We start from the raw sequence: 12736 nt of genomic DNA, 5'->3' as shown, positions 1-12736 counted from the left end.
ATTTTGCCATTAGTCCAAAGAGGTTTCCTTTATGGCATTTCCTCCAATATCAATATTATCTAGGTCAACAATGTAAAGCCTTTATCTTCGATATCAATCAACCACAGGTCCAGGCTCATTTCGGAATATTCGACTTATCTGTTGATATACCTGATTTATCGAATTTATATCACTCAGAAATCAATTAAAGGAGATGAATCTGTTTACTCTTCATGTAAGAAGCAAATATAAGATTAAGATTTTGCTATAGAGCAGTGATCAGTTAAATTTGAGTGGTGTTGAGATCAGGTGGATTTGGATGTAATAGAGTGAACGTTGAAGATTTTTTTTTGTGTCTTTTCTATGGTGAGTTATTGCATGAAAACGCGGTCCGTGGTAAACTGATCCTATTTTTTAGTTTATCTTGCATTATTTTTATCAACGAAATCCATTTAAGATTTCTCGTAGCTTTGAGATATCCAAGCTTCTACCAGGGTCCCTAAATTGATTTCAAAAGGTAATTTATAAGAAACACACCTGACAATATTCCAGCAACGTGAGATTCATTTAAGAGTTCCATGTCCCTCTATATCAATATAGTGAACGATCAAATAACTATCCGTCATCATCGGTTAATCTCTCTTGGCATTGCTCATCCAATGCTACGCCATGTACAGGGTCCGCCTTTGGGAGCTGACACAATCCGTATATGGAAAATTAGGAGTTTGATGTGTTTTTGAAATTTTTATTTTTGTTTTGTGGGAAAAACCTGACATTGTAAAAATATTTTCAACCTGATGTAATTTCTGGCTACAGCGGAAACTGACCCTCGCTTATTTTTTTTAATGGAACATGGAAGTTTTTTTAGGGAAAATTAGTTTTTTGTGTAAAATAAACATAAGTTTCATAATACAGCATAATACCGATTCATAACTGTTTTTAATTTATTTTGATTTTTACGACTTTTTCAATACTTGTAGAACTTTACTAAATATTGATTGATCGTGTAAAGGCGAATTGATGTATATATAATTTAAACAGTATAAATGAGTTTAGAGTTTTTTTCTATTTACTCAAAATATATTAATTTTTATTACTTATGATGTACATTGTATTTGTTCATTTTTCCCTACCAATCGAATGGTGCAAAAATAACTGTAGGGCGCTTTAAAGAAAAAAGACTTTTTTGAATTTAAAAATTCTAAATTTTAATAATTTTTTTTTTTAAACTTTTTCAAATATTTTTCTTAATTTTTTAATTGTCATTAAAAATGTGTTAATTTTCCAATAATTTAAAATTTACTTCATCATTTTATGGCAAATAGTTTTGTAAATAATTGAGTTTTAGTAAAGTGCCGAAAAACTCGTAAAAATCAAAATAAATCAAAAACAGTAGTGAATCGATACTATGTTATATTATGAAACTTATGTTTATCTTCAACAAAAAAAAACATTTTCGCTAAAGAGACTGCCATATTCCATTTAAAAAAATTAAGCGAGGGTCAGTTTCCGATGCAACCGGAAGTTATATCAGGTTGACAAAATTTTTACAATGTCAGGTTTTTTCTCCAAACAAAAATACAAATTTTAAAAATACAATAAACTTGTAATTTTCCGTTTACGGATTGTGTCAGCTCCCAAAGACAAACCCTGTATAATAATTAAAAATCAAAATTACCCTTTAATAACCAATTTTACGGAATCGTGTGCAGTGCATTTCAGAGTTAAACCGACAAATCATATATATTTGTTTAGACCCTCAGAACTCAATATGCGACATAAAACGAATTTTATGTGTTCGAAAAGTTCGCATTTGAAGATCAATTTACCTTTTAACTGCCTGAATTCACAATTGATGGTAATAGTTATTGAGCAAGAAATACCTTGGAGTTTCCAGATATTCACTTTATATCCATAAGCTCACTTTCTAAAATATTGCGGGCTATCTGGAAACAAATTGGGTGCTAACTCCATTAGATTGTTGCTTTTTGATGGATGGTCCTAATGCATATTACCCGATAAATTATGTTTACTCGTAGTAACTCATGTGTGCTAAATTCCAGAGAAAAGCGGTGACATTAAATCCAGAAAAAGTGCCTCAAGGCTAAGCAAATTAAATGCCACCAATGTGTCTTCAAGATTTTAGTCTCTCCCGGGCTTAATTATAACTTATTCACTCCATAAACTATGGAAAGACTTCTGTTTTATTTCCAGAATCGGCCAATAAATAACCCAAAGCAATGACTTAATAAAACCTTAAACTCCAATTCTTTTATCAGTCAATATCGTTATTTATCTTTCAGCCTTCATGTATTATGCAAATTACAGGAACCATGGTGTTTATTTTTCCTTTTCCTAATTTAAATCGGTTTCTTATATTTATTTTCCTGAAAATATCGAATGGCACCCAATTGGAAATTCTGGATATTCCCAATTGGTTTAAAAGTAATTGGTTAAAAGCAGTTCAATTCCAGCACCGGCCATTGGGCAGTTATTTCACCATCTACTCAGACAGCTTATAAAAATTACCCTTTATTCAGATCTTAACAACATCTGAATGTAAGTCTATTGTTGAGAATATGGTGATAGTTAACTACGTGGTATCCTGGCCATATGCGCGCATTAACAATGTCGATTTAGATGCAGGTAAGTTCATCATCAATCCTGAACTATCAGGAAAAGTCGTGGATCTTGTGGATACTTTCTTCGACCACGTTGCTTTCTCTTCTTGTCTATCGTTTCTGATTTCAAGCCTGAATTCAATATTATGCTGAACACTTATTTACTAGTCAAATTCGAGTCTTTTTTCTGCAACCTCCATCAAAGTCACAACTTGCCACAAAGTTATTGTTTCATTTAGGTCCAATTTCGGTTTTAAATGCAACCGGGAATGGCAACCAGGGTAAATAATATATTGCCGTACAGGTCACGTTTGAACAGGGCCGGCCTTAGCAAGTCTGGCACCCTGGGCCATCACCCAATCTACCCCCCCTCCCAATTGGTCGGCACTAAGTTTACACATTTTAAATTAGTTTTGAATTCTGGAAAGGAGCTGCCCAGCTGCTTCCTTTCGCTGGAAGAAGAGGAAGTGCTAATATTGCCTCATGTTTCATTTAGTTTTAGTTGTTTGGACAATGGCTTCCACCATGCCTCCTCCATAGATCTGTGACTATGGCGGAAAACGTAACTGCGTCTCCAGATTACATGGAAGCCAATAACTCCGGGTTATCACATCTTGACAAGGAGGACTATATCTACGACAAGGTGTACATAAGGATCATTTTTATTCTGCTCTACACCATCGTCTTCTGTTTGTGTTTTTTCGGTAAGTCTCTAGTCAATTTGTGCGGTAAATATTGACAAGTCGTTTCATACCTCGCTCGTCTTTCGTAGTAAAAATTTCATTGTTTTCATAGCAAACAGTCCCAGGCCATAATCGATCAATCTGGCTCAATTTAAATTTGCTTTATATTGCAACATTCAAATTACCGCATTCCAACAAACGGCACAATCAACATCCCATTAGTGTGCTTTAGAAAAGGGCTATGAAACTGAGAAATGACACATATTAGGTTTAAATGGACCGTCTTGGCGGAAAATTCAAAGCTATTCTCATGTCTCTATTAACGAATCCTGCAATACTAAAGCTAAATGTTATTTTAACAAGTTTTTTGCAATTAAATTTCCTCTTTATTAAATTTTTATTCACCAGGCAACCTTCTGGTTATCCTGGTGGTAACCCTAAGCGGCCGCCTAAGAGGACCCACCAACTTCTTCCTAGGCAACTTGGCATTTGCCGATCTATGCGTGGCTGTGTTTTGTGTTTACCAGAATCTCTTTAACTACATTGTCGAAAGGTAAGTAAATAAAATACGAAATTTACACAAATTGCGAAATATCTAAAGTCAATAAGCGTGCCGTTAAATCGGAATGTGCGAGGATGTGGGGTTTTTCTCGATATTATGTATCAATCGTAGCGAATTAAACCTGAAAAAAATCACCTTGAAGTTAGTTTAGATGAACTGCTAATTTTACAGAGAAGGAAATTATACAGTGGATTAATGGTCCTGCTTTGCTGTTTTGAGGATGAAAAACAAGAGTATTCAAATTAAGCTTATGTTAAGCTCCCACAGATCCCAAATTTGCCTGCTCCGTTATTCAATTTTCAATTACCTTAAAGTTTGCTTATGGGATAGATACAATTAGAAACGCACATAGACCAAGCAAATTCCATTAGTCTGTTCACAAGCTCTGGACAGAGTAATTTTCTGTGATTTGCTCGGAATTCGAGGGAGACTCGATATTTGGGAGACCAAAATATAGAGCCCAAATTGAAGAAAGTGACATGATTGTAATAGACTCCCTCGGGTGGCAAATTGAAAATGCAAATTATCAGTCCGACGACACGAATAAGTCGTCGGACTGATAATTTGCTAAAGGTTTTAATTACGTAGCTGCAAAGATTTTCTTCGAAACTATGGAGAAACAAGGACGCAACTGTAGTTAACGCCCAACTAAAAGCCTCAGACGTCATCTATGACGAAATAACATGGCCACATTGGTTATGTTTATCTCGGAAGCAATATATATCAAACTTATTTAGTTATCATTATCATACGATAGTAAAACGTATTATTTATTAAAAATATAATGAATATAGTCATATAGGTACATTCATTATAAAATATAAACATAAATATAATAAAATATGGTCGGAAATTTTGATGTGACGTCCTTTAGCTAAAATTCGACAACTCCAATAAGATGTAAACGTAATCGCTGGAAAAATTTTAAACTGGCAGGGTTGCCGTCAATCGCAAACCCACATTTGTTTATGCGTTGATTATTAGTAGTTATTATTAGCTTAATTATTATTATTAGTTTTATCTACTTACACAATAATAAAATTCTTCAATTAAAAACATTTTTCTATTAAATCTTACGATTAACTGTCCTGAAATAAAATATATGTATATAGCCTCAAAGATTTGTTCGGAAGTCTGGCAACAGCGAAGGGCAGTGCGACATAGAACTTTGATGACGTGCGAGACTTTTTGTTTGGCATCTATCATAGTTACTGATATCCTCCATACAAATATCTGAAAATTCCACGTAAAAAAGTGCGTGCAAAACGTTCAAAAGGGCTCCTTGGGCCTCAAGAATCGCATGTCGCCCCAACCTGGAAAAAGGTCATTGTTCGTTATTATGACATCTACCATTATTGTAGCTTAATGATCAAATCAATATGATATTCTTTCGACCGTTGCAACGACTTTCCTAGTGCCTAAGCGACTTCTTTCCTTGATAATATTATCTAAGCTTTCATTGAGAAATTTCCTCCTCCGCCGTAAATAGAAATCTAATTGAACCAGCAGAAATTTCAATTTGACTGGGGGACAAGCAAAAATGTTTACTAACACAGTAATGCATTTTATGCTAAACCAACTTTACTCGAACAGAAAACCAATTTGACTTAAAGATTACTTGTCTATTAGGACGATGTGCATTCTAGTAGAGCAAATACTTTTATTTAACCCCGTAAATAGATTTCATCAGTGCAGTAAAATGGTCTGTGAGGAATACAATTTGAACTGCCCAGATGAAGAATGTTTCCACACCCGAGGCATCATGACCTTCGGAGTACTCCTGTGATCTACTGCGCCAACAAACATTCCTACAGTGCTTCGACGCTATTCCAAGGAAAAATTTTGGCCTCCAACGTTTTAGACAAAAGATAATCTGGATAATCTGGATAATTAAATAATCTGACAGAATATCGAAACAACCCTGCTTTCTGCAACATCGCTTTTTGGTCGTCCCAGGGAATAGGGCATTTCCCGGTGATAACACAGAAATGAGCTGTCTGTGAATTATAATTTCGTTTTGCTTGCTAAAAAGCATTAAATCTCCTTTAATAGCATCAGAACTCTTTCTTAGGTACGTTTTCTAGATTCCCCTTTTTGTAGGGTTTTGCTCTAGGTGCGAAACAGTTTCAAGTACGTACGTCCCTAGATCTTTTTCATTGGATTCATACGTTAAATTGCGCACTAACAGAAAGAGAAATTATTACTCTAATTAAGTAAAACTCCCTTGCTTTAGGTCGCTGGTCCTGCGGCTTTAAAAAAAACCAAATTCGTTGATATCCCAGACACGTCAGCAGGCCAGCATATGAAAGACTCCTACGTTTGTTACCAATTTAGGTGTTTGGAAAAGCTCAAATAACCTTTACAAATTCTCCAAACAATTTTTGTCTCATGTTCCATCTATGAATCGGGAGTCATGGAAATCTAATTTGAAGCATCTTCAAAATCTTGCAAATCTCATAAGAAGTGCAGAAGAGAGGAGAGAAATCTGAACTCAGGCGTCACTGATGATGAAGAGACAAGTGAATTCCGGTCTAATTATTCACGCTAGAGGAAAATAATTAAGGCTAAGAATTTGAGTGAGAAGATTGTTTTTCCATCTATTTTAACCCCGATTATGAATGCTGCACACAAACGTATAAATATCCGCCATTTAATAATAGTCCCTGGTAATCAGTTTGTATTTTTATTAGCGGTATACATGTTTCTAGTTTGATAAACTATCCACCACAAAAAAGATATTTCCTTAAGCGATTAATATTATTATCGATAACCAGTAATAAATAAACTTAGACGTGCCACGCCAACCCATAAAGGCGGTTCTCAACAATGGAAATTTCGATTTGATGATGGTAGAACGAAAGCAGTGGAAATAAGGGATATTTGCAAAAGACCGTTAGTCGACAAACTTCCTCTATATCTTCTTTGATTGTTGCAATACGTGTTAACTGCTCCTAAAACATTGTTAATCGAGGATTAAGAGGCGAAGTTAAAATTTTCCAAAACCGTTTCAATTGATCCGTTTTCGTTCGCTTTTAGTGGAAAATAAAGATTGCATAAACTCGTACCGGATCTCTAATGGTCTTTGTGATATTTGCATACATTTTTAAAGCCAAACGGCGAACCAAAAAGATGTTGTTGAACCTTTATAATTAAAATGGAAATATTACCTAGGTATTTAATATTTAATCCCTGAAAATGCAGGAACGGTTTCGCCGGAAATTAACGAAGGGTGCTCTGAATATATTTAGCGGTTAAGTTTCCATTAAAAGGGCAATGCTCCATAGAAATAACTTTCTGTTTACCTTAGATATTGGATGATTTTCACATGTAATTTTAAGCCTATTATACGCACACACAATTCATAAGAACCATTTTCATTAACAGCTCTCAGTAATTACCTATTCCTTTTTAGTTGGATATTAGGTGACTTCCTATGTAAAATGTACGTCTTCATTCAATCCCTCAGCAACTCGGCCAGCATTGTGATTTTGGTAGTCATATGCGTGGAAAGGTACCTGGCAATCCTTCATCCGATATCGTCCAAGCAAATACTCACCACAATAAGACTTCGCGTAAGTATCTACGAAGGTTTAATTTTTCTATTATCGTTAAAGATCATTTTCAGATTGTGATGATTGTGGTCTGGATCACCTGCATTGTGTATAGCGTCCCCAAATTCTTCTGGGGGAACACAGTTCGCAACGTAAGATTCACGGGAAATAGTTACGAAACAGTTTGCATTCTTAATAGGCAGAAGTACAATTCAAGACACTTTGATATTATACATTTTGTGCTGCTGTATGTCATACCTTTGGGGATAATCTCGGTAAGTTTTTTATGAACCCCGATAAAAGTTAAATTGAAAAAGTTGGAAAGTTGCTGAGAGAAATCTAGTCAATTGGGCATTTTTAAAGAGCGATAAAGTTGGAAATTTTGCTCATTCTCACTCGGTTCAATCTACACGTGAGACAACTATAGATGTTTTTACCATTATTGTAAAGGATCCTTTCAACTCTTGTCTGTTGTATGTGTTACCATTTGCAAAGGAAAACATATTTTGTGAATAAGTGCCACATCCGACACTTGCGTCTCGCTTTATCCCCAAAAAAAGCACTTTCTTACCCATCGATCTTCCTCTCGGATAACAGTGTTCGATAAACGACTTCATGCACTTTCAGCCTGCAGAATCGGTATTTTTTCAGGACGATGTGTTTTTTTTATAATTGTTGAAGTGGCAAAGATTTTGTGAATACATGCGAGATTCGGCACTTACGCCTCGTTCCACCACACTGGTTGTTTTGCAATAAATAATTTAAGTTTTACAAGTTTTAACACGAATTTGAGGATGTGAGGGGGTTACTGATATAAAATGTCAAACCTGATATATACAGGGCATTTCAAATTCGTCCCTCGCCATTGGGATCTCGGAAACTAGAGGAGATACGAAGAAGTCTAAACGGGGGCAAAATTGCGTAATTTAGCGCTTGACCAAATGCCGTTTTCCAAACTTAAACATTCAGAAGATACCCGAAAAAAATTAAAAATTGGAGATTTCGTTTTTACTTTTTTAGTGTTATTTGACAAAGAAATCCAAAACCATAAGGACATTTTCATTGCCACTTTTTCTCAGCTACACGATGACGTTTTCAGATTTACCGACGTTTCGTCTTTTAGCTACCATCATCAACTTTTTTTTTTGTGTCACATTGGATTTTTCGACAGAAGAATTGTCGGATGGCAAATCTGAAAACGTCATAGTTTAGCGGAAAAAAAGTGGAAACGAAATTGTGCCTGTGGCTTCAGCCTTCCTTGTCGAATAACGCGAAAAAATAAAAACAAAATCTCCAATTTTTAGATTTTTTCAGAAGTACTTAGAAAATTCAAATTTTGAAAAAAGCATTTGGGCTAAATTACGCAATTTTGCCCTCATTTAAACTACTTCGTACCTCCTTTAGTTTCCTAAATCCCAATGGTGAGGGACTAATTTGAAATGCCCTGTACATGTACATTATCACTAAGCCAGTAGTTTTGAACTTTAGCACCGAGAATTCTCATTTCATTAGGAATCTATAGAATTCGACTTGTTTGCCTATAAATATGGCCAAAAATCGTATATCACCGTATATCAATTTGGCCTGTTATTCAAAGTCTAGGAATCTTTAGCATTTTCCATCAATCTTCGTCTATTTTCAGCGAATGAGTAAGCAAGGGTCTACAATTTACTGTCCAGTTCAAACGTCAGGAAAATCAAACTTAATCCTAATGGAGATGCGTCTCCGTAACAAATTTGTAACTCAATATTCCAATACATAAAACGCTTTCTTTTATCCTCGGTGTTGCATATAAACGTTTTGTTGAAAAAAACTGGAAACGCCCTCTGGGGTTTTGACCCAAAGGGCGTTTCCAGTTTCTTTTGCGAATGATCAGCCAAGCATAAGCTTCATCTTCTGCCCTTCTTTTACCTTAGGGTGAACTTTTGATTATATTGTCGTTATCTCAACAGTTTCTTTTATTTAGATGAATTCCATTTCCAGGAGCAAATGGTTTTGCGGGATAAGATATTTTGCTATAAACTAAAACATGGAACACTTTGTCCCGAATATTTGGACCCATCCGCAGCTCATATAGAAATACAAATATTTATCCTTTTTTCCCTTGTCGTTGACCGCACTTCTGAATTGGGATGTACCACCAATGACTCCATTCAACTTCTTTCCAGATACTTTATACCAGGATAGCGATTTGTCTCTGGAATAGCTCAGACACGTTCAAGCTTCAGCTGAACACCTCCACTAATCCTAACTACTATGAACCAGTGTATATAAGAACTTCGAGGAGAGATCGTGTGGAAAATGGAGTAAGTATCTAATGGAAGATGGGATGTGAGCTACATAAAACGTTTTATTGGCTAGCAAATGTGGTTCGGGAGCTTAAGCTGTAGGGTGGCAGACTTGCCAAAGAAATTTAATGGCGTTCTTCCTGAACAGAATGAAGCATAAAATAAGAGCTGGGATTGTGCCTTAAGTAAATACATATTAAATTTTTTTTATTTACGTTTGTTTTTAAATGTTTAAGATCATGAACTGCCTGATCCGCTGATCCGCCCAAATTATTCATGGAACGGTTATAGCATTGCAAACATTGATATTTTGCCCCCTACAGTTCTATTTTGGGACAGATATTAAATATGTATCACGTCGCTTAAAAATATTTCCTTCTATTCCGATTTTCTAACTGCGTCATATTTCGATTTTTCTCAGTCCATTCTCAGCTTTTTCCAGCTTCAGAATCGCAGAATTGCGCTTGATAGTAACCCTCATTTTCAGTCCACCAACGGTTTTCTTCGTTACCCATCAAGCGGCACTTACCACAACAACAACTTGGCCCAGAAATTGAAATCCAGAAGAGGGGTGATTAAGATGTTGATCATCATAGTCTGCGCCTTCGCCTTGTGCAATTTACCATATCATGCAAGGAAGATGTGGCAATATTCATCACCTAATTACCAAGGTCACACCAACTTCAGTGCCCTTTTAACACCACTCACTTTTCTGGCCACGTACATCAATTCCGGAATTAACCCTCTGCTATATGCCTTTTTGTCGAAAAATTTTAGAGGGTCAGTAACAAGGTAGTTTTTGTTAGGAGGTTTCTAGTTCGGTTTTTGATGTTTTGAAATGCCCTTGAAAAATCACTATATTTTGCTGCAGGGGGACAAGGGAGGTGCTACTTTGGTGGAAAAACCCCACGAGGAGGACAAATCTAGTGAACGTTCGAAGATGTATACGGTCGACTATCAGGACAAGTGATATGGAGATGCCGATGACTAATCTGGATCAAAATCACTTTACGCACAATCTTTGATTTACAGTGGTTTCCACCTATGTCTCTACTATTGTTGTAAATAGTTTTTCAGACATCGTTTTTGTTGTTTAATCTCCTAAGAAATCGTATTAATTTTTTATATAGAATTCTACGTGTTTTCATTCGAAGGCAACCATACCGAGTGCTGCATGTTCATTATCCTAAATCTCTTCTCAGGATAGAATTATTGATTATTCTTGTTATGCTTCCTTGCATAGAAAACCCTTTGAAAGACGTATGTACATAATGGAACATTTTCTATGATATTACGTTGGATGTTATGTGTGGAAATTTATGGTAAATAAAAGTCAAGAAGCAACATGATTTTTTCGTTTTCTTATACATCTTGATATTCACGTCGCTAGATCGAGGACACTGAATTTCAAATGCCCAGTGCTACGAGCACTACTTGTGTTACAGCACGAAAGAGAGGTAGTGTTCAGAAGCAATTTCTATTCTCAGTTATCTGCTTATGGAAAAGTGAAACTGTGAGAACACCCTTGTCACGAAGTAGAAAGTAAAGGGTGAAGATCATAATGCTGATGATGGACAGTGGCTAGAAATCACAAAGCCAATCACGAGATTCGATTCTTTGCGTGTGGATCATTTGGGCATGTTTGCTGAGCGTGGCTTTGAATCATCTTTATGAGTGTAAACAAATTACTGTGAATCACCTTGTGCGAGGAGTTATACGGACCATCTTCCCTAGCTTCATGATGTTTCGTGACGTACATGCATACATGGTATCTTATGCTCACACAGCATATAATCTATTATAAAAGTAATCGAATACGTAGTCAATCCATGAGTTGCTGTCCAATATCAAGTTCCATCAAGTTAGTGTAAATTCTTGTATAATAAAAAATGTATAAAAACACATTTAAAAACAGGAATTTCATCAACAAAAAAAAAGGTATTGAAGATCGCTCGGCCAAGTAAAAAATTATGGTTGAGGTGCAATGTTCTAAATTAGCTTAAAAGTTACAATGGCGTGCCAGGTCAGTGGCGCAGTTAACAAATTAAGTTTTTTGACGATGAGGTAGAACAAATATGTTATCTAACATTGTTATGCAGGAATCTGCTCCCCTTATTATTCTATTCTAAGAAATATAAAGAAATACATGAACATTTGTGGAATCGCTCAGCTAAAAATATCTCGTACATATACAGGGTGATTCTTAACTTATGCGCATAAATTTGGGAAATTACAGCTAAGGACAAATAATGATTATTAATTTTTAAAAATGTAGTAAAACATTTTTAGATACCAATCTATTTCAAATAAAAATTTAAAAAAAAATGAGTATAAAGATATGCTGGAACCACTGAACTTTGATGTGATTCTCCGTATGCTAGTACTATGTCCATAAGTCTTCATTTCAGATATGCGTCGTACTAATCACCTGAGAATGAACTCGAATACGACCACAATTGAAAAGAAAGTACTGCTAGAAGTACCGAACGTATCGTCCTGACTTGTTGACTACTTCTTAGTTTTTATAAACAAAAAACTTCACCTGATAATTTTTTTTACGTCTCAACTCAGCTGTGCATTTAAAATCACGGAAAAGACTTTGAACAGCTATTATGATAACTTAAATGCACTTTCAATTTTATGAAATCCAGATTCTTTTACTTTTATTTGAAATAAACTGGCATCTCCGAAACTAAAAATGTTTCACTACATTTTTTTTCACTCATAACCATTACCTGCCCTCAACTATAATTCCCAAGTTTATGATTATAAGTTAAGAATCACCCTGTATACGTACTTACAAGTGTCGTTCCAGGCTTCCTTTTAATGTAAAATGCTTGGGAGTATTCGTAAAAATATTCAAGTTGGGGAGAGGACCAAGGATGCGTCACTTAACCCATGATTAAAAAAAAACAAAGGGGTTGACAACACTGAGATATTGTTGATCTGGGGTGAGAAGTTTTTTATTCTTCGCCTTCCTCTTTCATTCGAAGGTCGACGTGTCTCAGCATTTTCAACTTTAGTCTGCACTTCTAATAATCTGGAGATGGGA

General features: G+C 35.5%; 1 protein-coding gene across 2 annotated transcripts; it reads left to right on the top strand.

Annotated features, from left to right (window-relative positions):
* The first annotated feature begins 456 nt into the window (after window positions 1-456).
* Window positions 457-11033, top strand: LOC136415801 (trissin receptor-like). Of its 2 annotated transcripts, none has more exons than XM_066400626.1 (8): window positions 457-474; window positions 3097-3304; window positions 3692-3836; window positions 7258-7417; window positions 7471-7671; window positions 9565-9702; window positions 10172-10464; window positions 10556-11033. In XM_066400626.1, the coding sequence occupies exons 2-8, from the start codon at window positions 3151-3153 to the stop codon at window positions 10707-10709; spliced, it is 1245 nt and encodes a 414-aa protein (XP_066256723.1). In that variant the 5' UTR covers window positions 457-474; window positions 3097-3150; the 3' UTR covers window positions 10710-11033. The 2 variants fall into 2 exon arrangements, with proteins under 2 accessions (XP_066256723.1, XP_066256722.1); XM_066400625.1 differs by having other exon boundaries at window positions 10172-10476.
* Window positions 11034-12736: the final 1703 nt, after the last annotated feature.

The sequence above is a fragment of the Euwallacea similis genome, chromosome 21 (genome assembly GCF_039881205.1).
Source record: "Euwallacea similis isolate ESF13 chromosome 21, ESF131.1, whole genome shotgun sequence".
In the NCBI taxonomy this organism is placed as follows: domain Eukaryota; kingdom Metazoa; phylum Arthropoda; class Insecta; order Coleoptera; family Curculionidae; genus Euwallacea; species Euwallacea similis.
Note: the sequence above shows the minus strand (reverse complement) of the source record. Positions and strands in the feature narration are given on the sequence as shown.

What these genes read in the sequence shown, in the direction of transcription:
- LOC136415801 (XM_066400625.1), top strand. Translation starts at nt 3,151, where the DNA reads ATGGCGGAAAACGTAACTGCGTCTCCAGATTACATGGAAGCCAATAAC. An exon ending in TACCTTTGGGGATAATCTCG is followed by an intron (nt 7,672 to 9,564) that starts GTAAGTTTTTTA and finishes ACTTCTTTCCAG; the next exon opens with ATACTTTATACCAGGATAGC. An exon ending in TTTAGAGGGTCAGTAACAAG is followed by an intron (nt 10,477 to 10,555) that starts GTAGTTTTTGTT and finishes ATTTTGCTGCAG; the next exon opens with GGGGACAAGGGAGGTGCTAC.